The 20,869-nt window shown below is 43.3% G+C and overlaps 4 protein-coding genes across 6 annotated transcripts; 2 read left to right on the top strand and 2 right to left on the bottom strand.

The window, feature by feature from the left end:
* The first annotated feature begins 1,414 nt into the window (after window positions 1-1,414).
* LOC120831674 (torsin-1A) lies at window positions 1,415-5,650 on the top strand. The gene is made up of 5 exons (XM_040197302.2): window positions 1,415-1,984; window positions 2,614-2,879; window positions 2,965-3,140; window positions 4,068-4,195; window positions 4,290-5,650. The coding sequence occupies exons 1-5, from the start codon at window positions 1,798-1,800 to the stop codon at window positions 4,526-4,528; spliced, it is 996 nt and encodes a 331-aa protein (XP_040053236.2). The 5' UTR covers window positions 1,415-1,797; the 3' UTR covers window positions 4,529-5,650.
* On the bottom strand, window positions 5,385-7,673 carry nsa2 (NSA2 ribosome biogenesis homolog (S. cerevisiae)). The gene is made up of 6 exons (XM_040197303.2): window positions 7,514-7,673; window positions 6,698-6,885; window positions 6,458-6,608; window positions 6,110-6,289; window positions 5,748-5,940; window positions 5,385-5,649 (listed from the first exon to the last, which is right to left on the bottom strand). Exons 1-6 carry the CDS (start codon window positions 7,514-7,516, stop codon window positions 5,582-5,584), a joined length of 783 nt encoding a protein of 260 aa, XP_040053237.1. The 5' UTR covers window positions 7,517-7,673; the 3' UTR covers window positions 5,385-5,581.
* Window positions 7,674-7,847: 174 nt separating this feature from the next.
* gfm2 (GTP dependent ribosome recycling factor mitochondrial 2) lies at window positions 7,848-12,913 on the top strand. Its single transcript, XM_040197304.2, has 20 exons — window positions 7,848-8,187; window positions 8,274-8,358; window positions 8,470-8,515; window positions 8,604-8,701; window positions 8,796-8,921; window positions 9,032-9,120; window positions 9,209-9,297; window positions 9,388-9,448; window positions 9,916-10,101; window positions 10,193-10,273; window positions 10,357-10,505; window positions 10,880-11,020; window positions 11,100-11,199; window positions 11,279-11,465; window positions 11,551-11,627; window positions 11,704-11,842; window positions 11,922-12,107; window positions 12,199-12,314; window positions 12,405-12,587; window positions 12,673-12,913. Exons 1-20 carry the CDS (start codon window positions 8,146-8,148, stop codon window positions 12,799-12,801), a joined length of 2,310 nt encoding a protein of 769 aa, XP_040053238.2. The 5' UTR covers window positions 7,848-8,145; the 3' UTR covers window positions 12,802-12,913.
* A 444-nt stretch (window positions 12,914-13,357) lies between these two features.
* On the bottom strand, window positions 13,358-18,332 carry hexb (hexosaminidase B (beta polypeptide)). Of its 3 annotated transcripts, XR_013452638.1 has the most exons (15): window positions 17,997-18,328; window positions 17,753-17,904; window positions 17,263-17,328; window positions 16,988-17,034; window positions 16,796-16,906; window positions 16,585-16,686; window positions 16,338-16,470; window positions 16,073-16,253; window positions 15,884-15,970; window positions 15,688-15,760; window positions 15,099-15,273; window positions 14,423-14,603; window positions 14,041-14,131; window positions 13,801-13,905; window positions 13,358-13,661 (listed from the first exon to the last, which is right to left on the bottom strand). XR_013452638.1 is itself a non-coding variant. In XM_040197300.2 (14 exons), the coding sequence occupies exons 1-14, from the start codon at window positions 18,263-18,265 to the stop codon at window positions 13,598-13,600; spliced, it is 1,662 nt and encodes a 553-aa protein (XP_040053234.2). In that variant the 5' UTR covers window positions 18,266-18,332; the 3' UTR covers window positions 13,358-13,597. The 3 variants fall into 3 exon arrangements, 2 of the variants coding, with proteins under 2 accessions (XP_040053234.2, XP_040053235.2); XM_040197300.2 differs by lacking the exon at window positions 15,099-15,273 and having other exon boundaries at window positions 17,997-18,332; XM_040197301.2 differs by lacking the exon at window positions 14,423-14,603.
* Between the last annotated feature and the right edge of the window lie 2,537 nt (window positions 18,333-20,869).

The raw sequence follows: 20,869 nt of genomic DNA, 5'->3' as shown, positions 1-20,869 counted from the left end.
CTGAACTCATGCCCGGGAGAAGGGCTGAAGGAGCTGAGGACACAAGCTGATATAGTGGTGATGGACGGACCCCAGAGGAGCAAAAGCCACCCGAGAAGAAGCAGAATAAAGAGACTAGACACAATTAAGAAGATCCAAATGCAATACCAAAAGCACCCAAAGAGTAAGACCCAAATGTATCATATTGAAAGTTTTAGCAAAACTTTTCCATATCCGTTAACGGACATGAAGTAACATTTTTGGTAGACTCGGGAGCTACTACATCTCTTTTGACCACATTGCTCCAAAACTCAGCGGTAGAAGCTGTTTAACTGTTGGCGACAGACATTTAGAGACAGTCATTCAGCCCCTATTGGGTGTGAATTGGATGGTCAGGTGACTAAACATTAATTTGTTGTCTCAAAGAACTGCCCGGTCAATTCAGAGAGCTGATGTGCCGTTTTGCCATAATTCTTCACTCCAGGTCGGAGTTTGAAGGTTTTGAGATGAAGCGATTCATCCATTCACAATGCAGATGGTTAAATATCAGAACTGCTGTATATCTATGTATGGAAGCTATTGTATAACTCACTCACACTTCCCTCAGAAGAGTTATGGTCATTTGCACACACACACACACACACACACACACACACACACACACAGAGCACACAAGCATAAAATTGCATAACACCACAATTCATTTAAATTCTTTTGTGTAGCCCAAAATCGCAAATTACAAATATGCTTCAGAGGGCTTCACAGTCTGGACACATGAGACACCCTCTGTCCCAGGACCCTCACATCGACACAGGAAAAACTCCCCCAAAAATAAAAAACCCTTTGATTTTCACGGTAGAGATATTTCCTTTTTAGCATAAGAGATGTCAGCGATCCTAAACACACGTACATCAGCAATTGTTAAGAAATCAGCTTCAATAGACTTCAAATCCTGGGATGTAAGCTTTTAGATCCTACAAATATGCTTTTACTTAAAAATGCTCTAAGTAAAAATATTTAATTTTATTTAGAAGAGTATTTTTTATTACAGCTCAAATATTGAGAAATTATATTTTTGAACATGTAAATATGGGACTTTTACTTTGGAGAAATTCCAAACATTTTACAGTAAAACTATTTCATTTTTTTGTACAATAGTAGTCAGAGAGGTCCACACGTGTAGATTAGTCTTTGTCTGGAATTATTGATTCCATTTTATTCTGATTGCAGGTTTAATACCGTAAATGTCCGCATAAAGGTGCACTAAAATTCGAGTGCCTTCTGAGTTGATCACAGTCCTCATATGATGGGAACATGTCTGTGGGAGCTATTAGTTATTTATTATTAAATATAGTTTGGTTAGGTATTACTAATAACTAGGTAATACCGTGGCCACCTGGAGGTTACTTAAGGGCGAAAACCAGGTAGGACCAGCATGCACCTGTTTGTTTACCAGTGAGACGCAGCACTGCATGGGAACGCAGCCAAGCCAATTGTGTTTGTTGCCTTCTTTGGAAATAAAATGTGAACAAAAGCAACCGATGGCCTGGACAATACGCTCTCAAACAAAAACGGACAGTAGGTGCAGCCAGTGGCCCTTTGGTTTAAAGATCTGTAGGACAAATGGCCACTAACTACAACGTCGTTATCCAGAGGTTGCCTGGCAACGCTGACGCGCTAGAGAGGAGAGGCTACATTCTATTCCGCGACCGGTTTATGCAGTTCTGAAGAAGGAACTTTCCCTGTCGAGGCGTCCCTCGTTTTGTTGTGGTCGTTTAATCAAACCAAGAGCACTGCAGGAATGATCTCATTTCCACGATGAACGCGGCACGTTTACATTTGTTGCTGCATGTTTTTCTGTCAGCCGGCGTGCTGGTTCGCGCCTTTGATCCGTTCACAGTGACGTCATCGCTTTTCGGGATCAGCGCGGCTCTGGGAAGAACCATCTACGATTATTTCAGACATAAAGGTTGCGATCCGGAATCGATCGTCTTCAATGCAACAGGTGAGAATGTGCAGCTCGGAGGTTGTTTCGCAGAGAGTTTTTGTTGATATAGTGAGAGAAGGTAAAGAGACGCACACCTGCAACGTCCATTGTTTACCTTCATAGAGAATCCAGGCGCAGTGAAGGTGTCATGAAATCGGAATGGTGGAGTAACATGTTTGGAGGTCTTCTTCCATTGGTGGAGTTAATTTACTTACTTCGTTATTACTTTATTTAAAGTCGCTGTGCAGAACTTTAAGCTGGACATGAAACTCTTAATTCCCAAAACATGCCTCTCTGTGACTTACTTTAGCCAAAAATTAAATTAGCTGACACTGAAAATTTAACTCTTTAAGTAAGTAAATAAAATATCCACTTCTTGTGCATTTCCCTGACAGTTGAAGTGTTTGCATTTGTCTAATTTCCAGATATTATCATTCGCCTGCAAATCACTTTGATATAAATTGAATTGGATTTGATATAATGCTATTAATTATTATAGTGGCTTTGGTTTAAGCTGTCACTTATTAACCAAATGGACCATGAGATGAAGCAAGTTACCACTTCAGCTGCACAGTTTCCTGGTGGCGATGCTGAGAAAGGTGTTTGCAGCCATGAAGCATGTTGACTTGTTGCTGTGTCCTCTCTAGGCCTCCAGCTCGACCTGCAAACCAAACTGTTCGGACAGCACATCGCGTCACGCATCATCCTGAAAGCTGTGACCGGATTCATGAGCAACGACAACCCCAAGAAGCCCCTGGTGCTCTCTCTGCACGGACCGAGCGGCACCGGGAAGAACTTTGTTAGTCAGCTGATTGCTGACAACATTTACAAAGAGGGAATGGACAGCAGCTTTGTTCATGTTTTTACATCGGAACTCCACTTCCCACATTCAAGTCATCTGGATACCTACAAGGTACGATGATGAATCCAGTTACTTGTTACAGTTACTGCCCTTCTTGTGTTTGTCCTTTTCATATGGACATGCTGTTTGTCCTCAGTCTCAGCTACAGCAGTGGATCAAAGGCAACGTCACCAACTGTGGACGCTCCATGTTCATCTTTGATGAGATGGACAAGATGCAACCTGGCTTGATTGACAGCATAAAACCGTACCTTGACTACCACGAAAATCTGGATGGAGTTTCTTATCGGAAAGCCATCTTCATCTTCCTCAGGTGAGAGTCTGAAAGTATTCCAGATTCCAGTATTCTGTGTGGAGTCTGCATGTTGTCTGTGTGAGTTCTCCCTCAGTCCAAAGACATGCTCTGGGGATCAGGTTGATTGGTGACTCTAAAGTGCCAGTTGTGCGTTCAGTGTGGAAACGTGTTGCACCAGTATGTAAGATTTTAGTTGCATGGTTACAGTTTGGTGTTTAAGGGATTTGTATTTATACCGTAGAACAGTAATCCCCAACCACCGATACCGGTCCATGGGCCATTAGGTACCGGACCGCTTGGAAAGAATAAATACGTTTTTTTTCTGACTTTTCTCTCAGAAAAAATGTTTTATTTTGAAAAATGATCGGGTTCTCTCTCTTGACACATTTCAAGACACTTTAGCCCACAAGCTCCTGAAAATGAGCAAAAAACAAACATGTTCGGAGAGTTTCATTTGGAAAGGGGAAGAGGCCCCCGAGGAGACAGAAGAAGAGCTTAAAAAAAGGAAAGCTTCATTTAACAGGAAGCGTCAGGAGTAGTACTTAAGATAAGGGTTCATCAAGTCAGGTGATCCTCATGTGCCAAGTTCCCTCCGCGTTTCACGTTTGTACGTTTTCATACCGATCGTATTTCGTTGTTTATTAATTACAGCTTGAAGTCTGCAAAATCTTGTCTAGCATTAAACTGGCCCGTGACCGCTGCTGCAGAAGATATAAAACTGGAGGTCTTACACAGTTTTCCTCAGTAAAATATACAAGCATAAACATGCTAAAAAGAATGATTTACAACATGTGTGGTATTATGTTCACTTATTGAGGAGACATTTTGTCAATGTCTTCCCAGTTGTGGAACGTGAAACGTGTAAAACTTTATTTCTGAGATTCTCTCTACAATCGTTTGCTGCTGCAATCAAAAGCAAGTTCTAATATGTTCTAATCTTCTTAGCAACGCCGGAAGGGAGGGCATCATACAGACCGCGTTAGATTTCTGGAAAGCAGGACAAGATCGAGAAGAGCTGGAGCTAAAAGATCTGGAAACGGTGCTCTCTGCATCAGTGTTCAACAACAAGAACAGTAAGTCTAAGATAAACAAATGTTTCTTTCTTCTGGATTCTTTGGTGTCTTTGACTCCTCTCCGACCAAAGTGGCTGTTAATCTCTTCCTACAGGTTACTTTTCAAGTTTGATTGACAAGAACCCCGTGGACTTTTTCATCCCCTTCCTGCCTCTGGAGTACCGGCACGTCATTGAGTGCGCCTTGGCCGAGATGAAAGCCAGAGGAGTTCCACCCGACCGGAACGTGGCAGAACAGGTGGCCAGAGACGTAGTCTATGACCTAAAAACTGAGAGCGTGTTCTCTGTCAAAGGATGCAAGACGATATCCAGCAAGGTGGACTACTACACGTAACATCGGCATCCGATGGACGTTCGATCACATTGTGCACTTAAAAAAAACGAGAAATTGAAATGATACCAAATATCTGTATATTTTAAAATGATAAAATTTGTACGTTGGACCCTATCCTGTTTTGCAGATCAGATTATATCCACTTTGTCAAAAAACAGGTTCTTATATTTGGCTTTTTGTATGAACATGCTTGTGTTTTTCCCCCAATCTCAACTAGAGCAGAGAATCAAAGGCAATAGCCCCAAAGTCGAAAAGTATGAAAGTATGTTGCTAAAAGTTTGTCAAGTAGAAAACAAACCTGTGTAATAACTTAATAGCTTGCCAAACACTTCTGAGCAAAGTGGAACTCTCAGCCCGACGGCAAAAGAGAAGGAGAGCTACAGTCATTACAGTGAGCTAAATGCTGTATGCAGACACGGCCTTCCGCTGTGTTTGTTTGAAATGAATTATGTAGTTAGTTTTCAACACAAAGTTTGAAGCATCACAATATCTGTATTTTTTAATTGGGATTTATTTTTTGTACAAGATGTACCTCTGCTTTGATATGGCTCTGATGTTAACAACTTTACCACAATTAATCTAATTCATTCTTATTATTAAGATAGGATTGTTTTAATTGATTGTTGGCCTCCTGGTTTGACATGTTAAATGTATAATTCCTCTTGTACATTTACTCACCCAGTTATTGGACGAATTGGTTATGTCATAGGTAATGTCAGATAAAAGTAAAAACCATCTTTCCCCCTCAGGATATCAGCAAGGGTCTGTGCTACAGCTCCTAATGGAAAAGCACTGGCTTCACCCCTTGACTTATAACAGAGTACATTACAGCTAAAAGAAAACGACACAAGTAACCTGGTGTCAACAAGTTTATTTATATCATAATTAAACATTGTAATCACCCCGTTTTCTTCTTCCGTTACAAAACTCGTCTTGTGCCGCATCAGCGATCTTCCTGCCGGCCTCGTGATTCGAAGCCGGTTGCTCGCGGCCTCTCGGTCGTATTCAACACTCGGGAGTTACCGAGCACAGTCTGTGTGAAGGGTCCGAGTCTTACACCAGCAGGACAGCGTTAATGCAGCCATCATTCTCTGGGTTATTTGTCACCTGGGCATATTTACCTGGGAAGTCAAATAAAGGTTTCAGTTACCACATCGTCCCGTCGGCGTAGTGCGTGTAAATCCGTATGACCAATGAATACACACAGAGGAGCACTCACCCCAGATAACCTTTCCTCCTTGTGTAACCAAGCCCAACTCGCTGACGTTGACCTCTATGACCGTTCCCTTTGTGATGACGCCCAGAGAGGTGTAGAGGGGGGAGGACGGGTTCTTCTTCACCCCGAGGATGGGAAGGCAGAACGTGGCCTTCAGCTCAGGATGCGTGACGTGAGCTTTCTTAAAACGCAAACCCTGGAAGCGGAATACAGAGCGGGAGGTCGCTTGTGAGTTAGGCACTGATCTCAAAACGGAAATTGAACATTAGGGCTCAACTTGTGGGAAAAATCTGTATTGCATTGAGAAGTGTAGAATGTTTTAAACGTAGCAATCAATATAATTAAAAGGTGTGCTGCAGTCTTACCATGGGTCTGATGAAACGCTCATATTTGGGAGGTTTACGGGTGAAGCCGTCGCCGACGAAGGTCACTTTGGTGACCATCCTCTTCCAGGCTTTCTTTTGTCTCTTTCCGGTTTTGATGACTTTGAGCACTTCCATCTCTCCTTGTGCTCGCACTTTTGGCAGAGGAACCTCCCATTTGCCCTTCAGGAACCAGAACAAAGTGGTGATTAGAAATCGGGCGTGTTATTTTGTCACACAGATATAACAAATTTAAAATATGTTAACTAAAAAAGCCTGAAATGGTCACAGTGCAACTACACAACCATCTTCAAGAGACCTGCTGATGAGGATATTTTATCTGGTACTTACAGCTTTCTCTTTCCTCTTCTGTTTGATCATGTTGGATAGCACCTTAGCGCGGGACTGTCCCTCTCTGTCTAACAGGTAGGCCGGCACCGCTCCCTCTGGGGTCTTATCGTCGCTCTTCTGCTTTGTCTTCCTCTGTTCGTGCATTTTGATGCTGCAAAGACACACGGGAGAATTATTTAGCTGTTAAATTGGAGCGTTTTGGTTTCCTGGGAAAGGGCCAGATTCCCTGTATGTACTCACGTCTTCTTCATCTGGATCTTCTCTGAATGTCTCTGTTTGTGGTACAGTTTGGCCTTCAACCCAATCAGCTTCCTGGCTTTGTGGGACCGCGCATGGACCTCACGACTCTCCTTCTTCCTCTTCCTTTCATGGTGGTCCAGGCGGTAGCCATGCCGCTTGCGGTGCAACTCAATGTGCTCGTTCTGGGGCTACAAAAAGAAAAACAAACATCAAATCCAACTCCCTTATGAACAGTAATGAACGCAAAGATGCAGAGCAGAAATCTACAGTTTCTAGCGAAGTGAAAAAACTACACAAGAAAGAATTTCTCATTGTAATGTCTGATATTGGATTGCTCGTACAAGCAGGAGTCCTATAGTGGGAAACAAATGCTTCATTATTTTAATAAACCTTCCATAAATATCACCTACGTTTAGTTCCAGCTAAATTTTTCATTTTTTTGCTTTAATTGAATTGGATTGTAAATAGAATACATTTGGCTTGGGATTGTTGGTTGGTTTTAGGAAACCGTGGGGAAAATGTGTGATGTTTGGCTATTGACATGATGATACACACAACCAATTAGCGAACCATGCGATTGGTCAACAAGTACGTTAAGCTAACATTCATACTCATACAACTATCATGTTTGCAGAACATATCATGTCTTGTTACGTAGAGGAAAACATGTTTTAATATTAACACCATATACAGCGAAACACGGCAGACCGTCACGCTGCCACATGTTAACTACAGCTAATGCTAGCACAGCATGCTAACGTGTTCAAAAGCCTGGTTAAAGTTATACAAAGCAATAAAAAACAATTGACTTCTTACCATTTTGTTTTTAAGTAGTTACGTGTTGCGGTGAACACGTCGCAGGTGGTAACAGTTGGTAAAGACCCAGAATATTCTGTGTTTCTGCTTGGGGCTAGGGTCGTTTCGATGTTGTTTTCCCCGCAGCCGATGTTTAGAGGAAGTACGTCATTCTGACGCGACGGGTTGACGGTTGGTATAATTTAAAAAGCTTTGACTTCAACTCATATTGAACCCCGTTAAATAAAAGCGACGTTCTTTAAGAAATATATATACATTTAATTAATAATTTATGCATGCCTTTATATACTTATATTAAGCATGTTTACAATGTTTGGTTTTAACGGAACCGACCGACACGCAGTCTTGTTTCTGGGGATGTATTTCGAAGCCGTACATTATGAAGGCATGACGTTTAGCGTCAATCATTAAATAGCGTTGTTTGTTATTTTGTTATAGAACACTTTAAAGCTTTAGTGTGTTACATTTTAAATTAATCTGCTCGTTATAGCCAAAGTATGCCTTCCTTCTCTTGTTATTGTGTGACGTTGTCCTCTTTTACTGCTAACGTTAATTATGTTGCTCCACAACGACTCGTCCGAAGCTCAGACTAATTCCGGAGAAAATACATTGAACATAAGCAGTCATTAAAGATGGGTGTCAGAGGCTGTCGGGCATTCAGCGGGATGGTTTGGGTAAGATGCACTCTGCCTGGCTAAGTAATGCCCTTTTATTTGTTTCCTTAATATCACGTTGACTTCGGGGTGGTTTTCATCTACAGGGAAGGTCTTTATTAACAGCCGGGCTCCGGTGCTGCAGAAGTCCGGTGAGCTGTCACGTGTATCGGCGCTACAGCTTTCTGCCAGGTACGTTGTTTTCATAAATACATCCGTTCTAATCAGCTGTGGAAAAAGAGCGCAGCGTCAGTGATTCAGCCAGATCATCATCATTATTGTGCTTCACGTTTACTGTTACAGATGATGTCAAATCACTGAAGGCTGTGGTCAGTCCTGATATATCCAAGTAAGCTGAGTTGAATGTAATTGAAATGTACAGTTAGTTCTTTGAAAGGCGGTTTAGATGCAGTTCTGTGTTAACTCGTTTTCCGCAGAATCCGAAACATTGGTATCATGGCCCACATTGATGCAGGAAAGACAACAACCACAGAGAGGATGCTTTATTACTCTGGCTACACGCGAGCACTAGGAGGTAAGAAGAATGGATTAAAAACAAGATGAGGACACAGCAGATGTTCTCTGTTTTGGTCTCTTTAACTTACTTCTTCTCCTTTTGTTGCTTACAGATGTGGACGATGGGGATACGGTCACAGATTTTATGGCTCAAGAGAGGGAGCGCGGCATCACCATTCAGTCTGCGGCCGTCACCTTTGATTGGAAAACTCATAGAATAAATCTCATAGACACCCCAGGTACAAATAACGTCCCTGTGAGAATATCCCCACCTAATGGACATGAGAAGCAGCAGCCGCTCAAGTGGGACTGTGTGTGTGTGTGTGTGTGTGTGTGCGTGTGTTTACAGGACATGTTGACTTCACTCTGGAGGTGGAGCGAGCGCTTCGTGTTCTCGACGGGGCTGTCGCAGTGTTTGACGCTTCCGCCGGTGTTGAGGTGAGATCACCGCTTCCCTCCTTTTCCTCTCTTGTCATTGGTCGCACTTTGAACACGCTCCCTTCTGTTGCTTTGACGACACCGACAGGCTCAGACTCTGACTGTGTGGAGACAAGCAGAGAAGCACCATGTTCCCTGTGTTTGCTTTCTGAATAAAATGGATAAGCCTGCAGCAAAGTGAGTGACCAAACAGTTCATCCATTCATTTTGTACTTATTTCTCAAAAAGTACCTTTAATTATTCTAGAAACTTTTCTTTTTTTTTCAGCCTTAGTTTTTCCATTGAGAGCATAAAACACAAATTAAAAGCCAACCCAGTCCTCCTCCAGGTGAGCAAAATGCCATTAAAGTACTTTTTTAAATGAAATGATAAGATTGTTATGCAAAACGTGTTATAAGCAAAGTTGGTACTCCGATATTTTACTTTAGTAAATGTGTAAATCCCACAGAGTAGAAATTCTCTCTAACAAGTAAAAAGTCAAGCATTAAAAAAAAAAAAGTATTCGCATTAAGAATGTCCATTAAGAACCTAAAGTATATGATGATTAAGGAAAATATCCCATTTCAGAATCATATACATACATACATTTATTGAGACGTGTGGCTTTATCACTTGATCCCGTTGTTAAAGCTAATTATGATTGTTCTATATACTGCTGTGTAGCTTTACCTGCAATATAATATTAGATTATTTTAGTATTTATATAAAAAAAATCTAGCTGAACCAATAAAGAATGCTTAAAAAGTAATTGCAATTTTGTCCCCATGTAATGGAGATGTCCTTTGTGTTTCGTAGGTTCCGGTCGGCAGTGGCAGAAACTTCTCCGGTGTGGTCGACCTGTTAACCAACCAGAAGCTGACGTGGAAGCAAACATCTACGAGAGATGACGGACAAGTCTTTGAAAGCAAACCGCTCGATCGGTTGGACGACCCAGAACTCCTGCACGAGGTCAATGAGGCCCGAACAGCTTTAATTGAGCAGGTATGTCATGGTATTTACAACAGTATTAAGCGCTCTAAATGTCTAAATGTTCAGGATTCCTTGCTGCAGTCAATTCTGTTTCCGGTCACAGGTTGCTGATCTTGACGATGAATTTGCCGACCTGTTGCTGACAGATTTTAGTGACAATTTTGATGCCGTTTCCTCATCCAAAGTAAGTGTATCGAACCAGAGCATAACCCCGTACAGTGACACCGTTACCCTGTTCAGCAGCGAGCCGTGCCAATGTGCCCCCAGCTACAGGAAGCCGTACGGCGGGTGACTCTGGCCCGCAAAGGCGTCCCGGTGCTCTGCGGAAGCTCTTTGAGGAACAAAGGCGTTCAGCCCCTTTTAGACGCCATCACCGCCTACCTGCCCGCCCCCGATGAGCGGCACCACGACCTGGTGTGAGTGGACAACCGACTCAGACGTCAGCTGATGATTTCAGCATGATTGGCGTCAACTTTCTGCATTCTAATACTGTTTTTATTGACATTCATTTTTGTACGTTAACTATTGTAAAGGTCCACAGCTGTGAGACTCTTTTGTGACTTTGTTTCCAGGGGACACTAATAAGTGATGCACACAATGGGGCACGCTTGTTTCCATTGTTTTGGAAAATGAACAATAATGTATTTTTTTTGGTTAACATCCTGAGGCTCGCTTCAGATTCCTGAACCTCCCTCAATGGATGGAAGATGGATACACAAATAAACAAAGACTGAACATGCTTTGCTTTTATGAAACCTGTTGACCATAAACTGTGTTCATCACCCTACAGGCGGTGGTACAAGGACGACTTATGTGCTCTGGCCTTCAAGGTTCTCCACGACAAGCAGCGAGGCCCTCTGGTGTTCCTCAGGATTTACTCCGGGACTCTGAAGCCCCAAAGCGCGGTCCACAACATTAACAGGAACAGCACGTACGTAGCTTTGATCACCAGACGTAACAACGTGGGCCAAAATCTTTGCGGTGTGTTCAAACCTTTTTGCATCGTGTAGTGAGAGGATGAGCAGGCTGCTGGTGCCGTTTGCTGATCAGCATGTGGAAATCCCTTCCCTGACAGCAGGAAACATCGCCCTGACCGTGGGACTGAAGCAGGTAGAGCAGCATAGAAACACGAGATTCGCCCTTTTGAATGTTTTCCCATCGAAAAGCTTACTCATGTTTTCCACATTAGACCGTCACGGGGGACACTATCGTCGCCTCCAAGGCCTCGGCAGCAGCCGCAGCCCGACGAGCCCACAACGCCGGCGGGGCCGGGAAGAGGCCAGGGGAGCATGCCAGCGTGGTGCTGTCAGGGGTGGAGGTCCCCGATCCCGTCTTCTTCTGCACCATCGAGCCGCCCACCATGGCCAAACAGGCGGGTCAGTGATAGCGACCTGTAGCTCCGCTCCACGCGCTCCAGCAAGTGCTCGCTGACGCATTTCATTGTTCCTCCTCCCCGAAAAGACCTTGAGAATGCGCTGGGTTGCCTCCAGAGAGAAGACCCCAGTCTCAAAGTCAGGGTGGACCCCGACTCGGGCCAGGTAAGGGCGGGGGGGTCCGTTCAGCGGGAGCCGCTTCAACTGATGTCCAGAGTCCACTGATGTTCTCCGTCCTCAGACCATCCTGTGCGGGATGGGAGAGCTGCACATCGAGATCGTGCACGATCGAATCAGGAGAGAGTACGGCATTGAGACGCAACTCGGGCCCCTCCAGGTGGCCTACAGGGAGTCCGTCCTCCACGGGGCCTCGGCTGCAGGTACCCGCTGGGGAGGGGGCGCAAGCATTGCTCTCGCTTTGGTTCCTGTGTGAATTTTCCTTTGACAACTGTGCCGCAGACACGCTGGACCGCACCGTCGGCGAGAGGCGGCATGTGGTGAGCGTGGAGCTGGCCGTCGCACCTCGCGACCTCGCCGCCCCGGGTGGCTCGTGTGAAGTGGCTTTCACAGAGGAGTTGGGGGGGCAGCTATCGACGGAAATTAAGGCAGCGGTGGAGAACGGAGTGAACGGCGCATATCTTCAAGGTATCGTTTCCTCCTGCAAACCTTTTTGTATTAGTATCATCATCAAACAGGGCCCGCTGCTAATCACTTTCAACGCTCGCGTCCCCTTCAGGTCCATTGCTGGGTTATCCTTTACAGGGTGTAGCTACGTTGATCCAACGGGTCACCATGGAACCAGGAACATCTCCTGCCATGGTCTCGGCTTGCGTGTCCCGCTGCATGCTGAAGGTAAACCTTTCTTTAGGCTTCCTGTATTTAGGCCTGAACAATACAAGATGATCGATGGATAATGAGACCGTAGTGTTTCTTTGGCCGTAGGCCCTGAGGCTGGCGGGAGGTCGGGTCCTGGAGCCCGTCATGTCCCTGGAGGTGACTGTCGGGGAGGAACGCCTCGGCACTGTGTTGGGCGACTTGGCCCAAAGACGAGGGACCGTCCGAGACATCCAGAGTCGCCACGACGACAAGGTGCTGCTGGCTACTGTGCCCCTGGCTGAGATGATGGTGAGATGCAGGTCACCCGTTGGTCGGTGGTTTTCGGGCTAATTGGCCACCCTGGTTTACCGTTCCTACCATTTTCGGTCTACAGGGATATTCCACCATCCTGCGAACAATCACATCAGGCAATGCCACCTTCTCCCTGGAACTCGACACCTATGAGGCCATGAACCAGCAGGACCAGAGCAACCTCCTTAAAAGAGTCGCTGGTCTGCTGTGATCCCGGATTCTCAGTCACGTGACCAATAGCCTGGATAGCACCAGAACTTCATCAGGACTTTGTTAAAACCAGACAAAATAAAATGCTGTTCATAGAGCAAATATCCAGTGTACAATGTTTCAAGCTTCATTAACCAGAAGACTTGTAATTAACTAGTTATCTTTGTATACAAACAAGCCTTTCATGGCATGTGATAAGACTACTATGGTGCGGATTCTGAAATGATGTGTCCAATCGCATCCGTACAGGGTCATTTCTGATGAGGAATGTGAGGTCTTATTAAATGTTCTTTTCTGATAAGACAATTTTATTTGGACATTTTGTTAAAATGACTGCCGAAAAATACACTTGTTTCTCTCACACACACGCTTTGACAAAACAAATGTGAAAGACTTTTTACAAAATACTAAAAGTACACATTGCCTAATTTATATTTAATGCCTCATGATTCTGACTTTTTGAAGTTACTTGCAGACGTACTAGACACCCACATGTCTGAATATTTACTTGATATTTACTCACCCGTTGACCAAATGGGAAAAAGTTAAAAAAAAACAACATCAAAACAATGTTTGATCATTTTATTCAAAGATTCATAAAAAACAAAGCTTGCATTCATTAATTCAAAAGGTTTATGAAATTAGATGTGTAGAGTTTTGTAGCGCATTTAAAAATGCCGTTGTCTCTTGAATAGCATGAGTACAGAGACATTGGCATTTTGATCTCAGTTTATCACACAAACAGTTGATTGTACATGAATTTAATTCCCCTTCTGTTCCATTGGCCCCTCAGTTCTTCAGACACCTTTGTACTCCCGGGGACAGTAGCTAGAAAACAGTGGCTCAGCTGGGATCCCGCGCCTTGGGTGGGAAAAGAGCATAAATACGTTAATGTCACATCTTTTGTCCCTCGTGCAAAGGAGACGCCCTTAAGCTGCATTAACATTCGGAACCAGCTGAATACGGGTGTGGAAACGAAAAGTGCAAAGACTCTACTTACTCCACCATGCGACAGCGATGCACAGAGAGCCGACTGAAGGCGTCGTTGATGTCCGTCACGTCCACGGCGCTCCACAGCCGCTCGCCCACAGCGCTCGCACGCGGCCTGGAGGACAAAGCGATTGGAAAAAAAAAAAAAAATTAATAAATATATATATATATATATATATATAGGCCTGAAGTCATTTTGTGTGTCATGATCCATTAATTTCTGAAAATGTTTCACTAGGAAACCACATACCAGAGTCTGGGTGTCAGGTTGGTGGCGTCCACGTACTCCCCCCACAGGCAGGCTTCTCCACCAATCACAAGCTTCTTCTGTGCCTCAGTTCCTGTTGTGAAATGTGACACTCGATGAGATCAAGAAACGGCACCGCGCCACAACATTTAGTTCAGAAAATTTCATTTAATCGGGGATTTTCTGAAAGCAAAATTCTCCCACGTGTTCATTCAACAGGCTTAGACGCATCAGCACAGCAGTGACCGGCAACGACATGACACGTCACGCATGTTTCTGGAGTCAAACGTAGCGGATAAAAATCAGACCAACAACGAACAGGCAGGAGATGGGAGAGAGGGGAAGGGGGGGTCTCGCCAATTAAAATTGAATAATGCAGACGAACCCTTGAAATCCTGTGGGTCGGCCTTGTAATGGCCCTGCCAGTCCTGGCCGTAGGAGATACGGTTCAGGTACCAGGGAGTGGACAGCAGGGTCTGGAACCCCGATGATGTAACATTTGCCATCTCACTCTGGTATTGCTCCTGGTTTCCTTTCCAAACGTGGATAATCGTGTCTGCTTTCAGCTACACAGCACACAGAACACACACCAGCAAGATGGAGGGGAAAAATGGGTTTGAGGGACGAAGACGAAAATGCCCGAGCCTTTTATCGCCATTTGTGTTTTGGGATTCTACTTAAAACGTAATCTTTGTGACTGGAAATCAAACCGCTTTAGTCCTCGTTTACGGAAGCCCAAACTATTCTTTTCTCCCCAGGACGCAGAGGATAAAGTGTTAAAGTGTACCTGCTTTTATTTACTTCTACCCTCATTTAGTTCATCCAACCATTGTTTCAGATTCCCCAGGATTGTTCCTCCACCATGTGAACTACATCGCCTCGCGAATTAAACCATCAACCACCATCTTTCTCCTCGTCACAACTGTGCAGTTTAAGAGTAAGCCTGTTGAACAAAATCCACAATTCTTTTTTTTTTTTTTGCCCAAATCAGCCACGTCCAAATAAGAATTCGCCACCACCAAATTAAAATTGCTTTTTTTTTTAATGGAAAGAAAACTGACCCTTGAAGTTGAGCGGCTCAACCTTGTAGTACTTCTGCCAGTCCTGTGCGTAGCTAATGTAATCTAGGTACCACGGGGCGGAGAGGATGGTGGTGTACCCCGCTGCCGTGACCTTCCCCATCTCCTCGTTCGCCCCGCCGCCGATCCACACATGCACTACCGTGTCCGGCTTTAACTGAAAATAGTTACACACCAAGCTACTGGATTCAGGATAGATAGTGGATGGCTGCATGCTAAATATGAAGCTAGTTAGCTTTAGGCAGACAAAAAAAGAAAAGCTCAACAAGAACACAAATGACGTCTAAATGGTGATCAAGTATTCATCAGTCTAATTAAACTTGGTCTAGTCACTGATTGCAATTTCCAGATAAAAATAAAAAAATAAGATTTCTGTAGGGAAAAATTTAACTGTGATCCCAAATATTAGCAAAGAACCTGATAATGATCCTATATGGTTTATGGAAAGCCATTATAGTCAACACGCCTACTTATCATATAAAACTAGGCATTCATTTTGTTGAGCTACTCAAATTGTACTTGTTAGTATATAAAAGTTCATCATTATCTCCAACATCTAAATAGCAGTTACCTTAACACCGTTGTCAAAGACCTCCTGCCAGATCATGTAGCCCTTCTGCGTAGTGGCAACGATATCCAACAGTCTGAGATCACAAATGCACACAATAAATCATCACCACAGGTTTCTGCCTTTTGAATAAGAGATAGAACTTTGTGAATGAGACACTAATTACAACTAAAAGACAAGTACGAAATGAGCAACACACTTTTGGATGTAGAATGACTCCAGTTTGCTGAAGTCCTGTCCGAAGCCCTGCTGCTCCATGAACTTCTGGATGTCCGGGTTCGACTTCCTGCAGGGAGAGAAAAATAAAAAAAAAATCAGCCAAATACGATCTGCCGTCTAATCATTGACGCTGCGGAGAAGTTCCTCAACTTGTTGAGCGCCGACTTACCAGCAGTTGAAGTCGACCTCGTCGCCCCCCAGGTGGACGTAGGCGTCGGGGAACACGCCGCTGATCTCCTTGAAGAACTTGCTCATGAAGTCGTACGTGGTGTTCAGGATGGGGTTCACTGGGCCGAAGGAGCCGGAGGGTTTGTCTCCAGAGTAACACGGCGTGAGCAGGTCTTTCTGGCCTGAGGAGAAAGCGATACGTGCAGGTAGTCCTCAAAAACAAAGATGGCGGCGATGTCTCTCCATCAACACGATTTGAAACTCACCTTTACCCCAAGACTGGGTGTGTCCCGGCGTGTCAAACTCCGGGACCACGCGAATGCCCCGCAGGCGGCCGAACTCGATCACCATCTTCACGTCAGCGGGCGTATACACGTGCGTGTACGGGTGGTAAGCGCCCTGCCAACGTGTTTAATCAATTGTGGAGAGAAAATAAATAAATAAATACGGTTTGTATTAAAATGTCTCGTGGTTTTTGCGGAGAATGAATCACCAACGAGTCGTCCTTCTGACCTGCTGGCTGATGTGCGGGAACGTCCGGCTCATGTAGGGGAAGGATTGATCATCCACGATGTGCCAGTGGAAAACATTAAATTTGTTCATTGCCATTGCTTCCTTCATTAGAACAAAATAAGTTACAACAAAATAAGTATTTAAGCAGAGAATAAATGAATAAAATAAAATAAAATGGGAAAGCAAAATAAAACACATCTCATTGACGTACCAGATTAGCCAAGATGACTTTGATGGGCAGAAAATGCCGAGAGGTGTCCAGCAGGATGCCTCTATGCGCAAATCTGGGGAAGTCGCTGATTGTTGTTGAATTGATGCTTTTCTGTAATTAACAAAAGTATGAAAATCAGCCTCAAGTTCATCATTGATGGAAAAGTGAAGAATTTAAAGTTGTTTCACTAACGGCTCCATATTCATCTTCATACACCAACTGGCTGAAAGTCTCCAGACCTGAAAGACACCAAAAACAGATAATCATATAGAGAGCTACAGTTGAGCAAATTAATAAACCAGCTTTGCATTTTGGGGAAAATACTTAATTGAGTGTGTGACAAAAAGATCAAAAACACTAAAGTCTGTTAAAACAAAATATTGAACTAGGCCTTCAAGCTTTTCTGATTAATTGAAAGAGGAAATCATTCAATGCAGCTTTAATGCAGAGTTTGTGATCAGTCCTACCGCGCAGGGCTCCCCAGACCTTTGGTGCTTTCAGGACAGCATACGGCTGATCCACAGTCAGCTCATCTGCAGACACAGCGGTTGTGCATTTCATTGTTACACAGTGTAGTCAAAGCTCGGCAGGGGGTCATTAGGACACTTAAGGCAAGGTCTTAAGTACTCAGGTGGGTGAAGGGGGGCTTTAAACATTAGGTCTACACGGACTGTTAATCCCAGTACCAGGTAATCTCTAACCACCGGTAAATCAGAGGTCCACAGCCTCCCTGGTTGTAAGGTACACATCATTTAAATGAGGCGGTTACAAGTAAAATGTTGCATTCACTTACGTAGCAACTGGTATAAGTGCATAATATTTTTGTGTCAATAACTTTCACTGTAACAGAAACTAAAATGTAGAACACAAATGACCCCCCCCCCCCCTAGAAAGGAAGAACAACAACTGTACTTTGTCACGTTGCAACACCATCAATGAGGAAGCGGCGGAACTCACATGACTCGTCCGACGTGACAGCGGGGAAGCGCTCACATTCCGAGTCAGCTGATACGATCAACACCTGCAGCTCCGTCAGCACCGAGGGCCCCGCTCGCCTGCCTTCAGCCCCATGCTGCACTCTGGAGCCCCCAAATATGTACTCGTAATACCTGCGGAGTGAGACGGGGAAAGGGGCGCGGCGGTTACAGGTGCCCCTGAACGCACCGCGGCGCTTTTATAGTAAACGGGAAGCTTTCCTCACCTCCTGTACGCGTTCTGCAGGAGGCTGCAGCTCGCCCCCGAGCTCGAGCCTTTGGCGTCGGTTATTCGGAAAGTGACGCCGGTTAATTTGAACGAAACGTCGGAGATTTTCACCTTCTGCGGCAGGGGCCACAGGGAGCCGTACTTCGAAGCCGCAAAGACGCGCTCCGTCTCGGCCGACTCCTCGTAGTCGTCCCGGGGGCCGGGCTGCAGCCCCCGCGAGAAGCCGAGGGTCAGCAGCAGAAGCGCGAGCTGCAGAGGGGCGGTCATGCTGGCGGGCCGCACGGAAGTGTCACGAGACCCAACGGGCAACAGTGTAGCTTTATGTGCGGGGAACTGGGCGGGGCTTCGGTGTTGTGCGGAAGTGCAGATTTAAGATTTAAAGGGGAAGCACAACCCCGACCGCCTTGTAGACATTTTCATTAGAAAATAACGAGGACGCTTATCGACATTTTCATTAGAAAATAACGGGGACGCGAAAAAAAGATGTATCTCTTAATTTGTGCAACTAGTAGCTGGAAACCTTTCCTTTTAAATTCTAAACATTATTTCTCATGTTGACCTAATATGTTTTCTACTTTGTTTTCAACTTTAGTTTTCGACCTCTTTTTCTTCTTGATTTTTTCCCCCTATATTTCGAGCAAACATATTTAGGTTTGTTTTCAAATTACGTTTTGATTAAATTTTTCTTTTTAGCTTTTTTCCATGACATTTTTTTTCAAAAATATCTTCAACGTATTTCTTTTTCAAAACATTTATTAACAATGTTTTTTTTCCTTTCTTTGCATGGCATGTTTTAACAAAATATTTATAAAACCAAAATATTCAACAAAAAGTTTTTTAATCACGTTTTTGACCTAACGTTTTTCAATACATTCTTTTTTGTTTTGTTTTCCAGGATATTTAGTACATATTTAGACTTTTAAAAAATACTTTTGGACCCAATATTTTTGTAACAAGTATTCACATCATTTATTTGAATATTTTTTCAAAACAGTTTTTGAACTTCTTTTCCATAACATTTTCTCACCTAATATTTCAAAACCTTTTTGGACCTAACATACTTATGTTAGTTTTTTTTGTTCTTTTTTCATAGTTTTTTTTAATATTATTTTTTTTACCTTTCCTATTGCTGTTCATTCTCAGATAATCTACTTTACTCCCAGGAATATTTCGACCACTAGGTGTCCCTCTTGTCATATTTATTAAAATAAAGATGTTTATCTGCACACCACTATATCATTAATGTATTAACAGTCTGTATCTATGAGACAATTGAACACGCTGTTGATTTTTTTTCAACAGGAATCACTTTCTGGCCATTTTATTTTTTGATAGTGTAGAGTACAACCGCTACAATAGCAACGTAAATTGATTAATAAATGAAAAAGGACAATATTGAAAATACATCAACAAGGATATCTCTTATTTAATTTCTAAGCTTGTCTATTAGAGGTCTAAAAGTGATATAGACCACAGTTATAACTTACCCCAAACATTAATAACTCTGTTGTGTAGCACAACATACATTTAATTGTAACTGGATCAATCTTGGCAAAAAGAATCAACTTACATTTTATAAGCCCAGTTTTTTGGCAGTGGGAGGGGTTTTCATAAGGTCAGAAAAATATATTAAAGCAAAGATTGATTAGGCAGATGTTATTTTTACACAAACCGCAGGGGGGCCTGTGTGAGCTCAACAACCACGAGGAAGTAAAATCAATGTTAACCAAAAGACAAGGTTAATAATTAAATGAATTATTCCCCAGTCCCAGCTTTCAGTCTTTGGCACTTGTTGCAGGAACATTTCGTCCACTAGATGTCTCTCAGGTCACGTACGGATGTGAAACACAACATGCCATAATAACCTTTTCTCCATAATACACTTCGGAACACTGTGCTGTAATTTGCTGGATATGAAGATACAGTAACAGGCTAATTATTGTCGTCATAAAAACATTCAATGGTAAAAGAAATGTGTCACAGGACACAAACACAAACACATAAAAAACAAACACAACACGAACATTACAGCCTCATTTGTTCACCGTCAAGTTTAGTCACAGCCAAGTCTGGTCAACAAGGCCTCCAGAAGTGACTCAGACAAGATGACCGGGGATAAAATTAGACTTCCGGTTCCCAACTAAAACCAAACCCAAAGTCTTTATAATCCTATGGGATTTATGTCGCATCCATTGCATTCAGTGAAGAGTTTTCTGTGACTCAGTCCAGCTTTATGGTCTTTTCTACATGGCATTGTTATTAACTGTATAATTGGAGCTCATTTATTTAAAATCCTGACACAAACAATGCATTTAATCTGCTTCATTTTAAGAGTGTTTACATTCAACTCCTGTACACTGTAAAAAGAAATTGAGGCTTTTGTTCATTCAACTAATTTCGAACAAAAAATTCAGGGTTACTTGAAATATTAAGTTCAGCGGTGCTCAACTTTTAGTTGTAATAGTGTACTAATACCCAAACATCATTTGGTAAAAACAACAAAGCTGTTTTACATCCTGTGTCCTTTAACTCTTCCTCTCCAAAGGGAGAAAATCTCTCCTCCCCCAAAAACTTGCAGAGGGAACAAAATGGAAGAGGGGGCCTCACAGTACTTCTCTCATTGTTAAAACACTGTCCCATGTAGTAATGTATTACTCACAGGGGCCTATATCTGGGAAGAATTCACCTTTTTATATTGTTATATTGGTACTTTTACAAACAAAGTACCACACTTCCCCCAGGTACATGTATGTTAAAAAGAAAATACTAACAAAAATACCTCAGCGTCTTAATCTGGCAGTGATGTATTTGTAGTATTTGCGTGGGAGGAAACTCCAGCCTCGGGAGACAAACTGTTCTTCCACATCTTTC

The sequence above is a fragment of the Gasterosteus aculeatus genome, chromosome 14 (genome assembly GCF_964276395.1).
Source record: "Gasterosteus aculeatus chromosome 14, fGasAcu3.hap1.1, whole genome shotgun sequence".
Lineage (NCBI taxonomy): Eukaryota > Metazoa > Chordata > Actinopteri > Perciformes > Gasterosteidae > Gasterosteus > Gasterosteus aculeatus.
The sequence above is the reverse complement of the archived record's forward strand: the minus strand, read 5'-3'. Positions and strand labels throughout refer to the sequence as shown.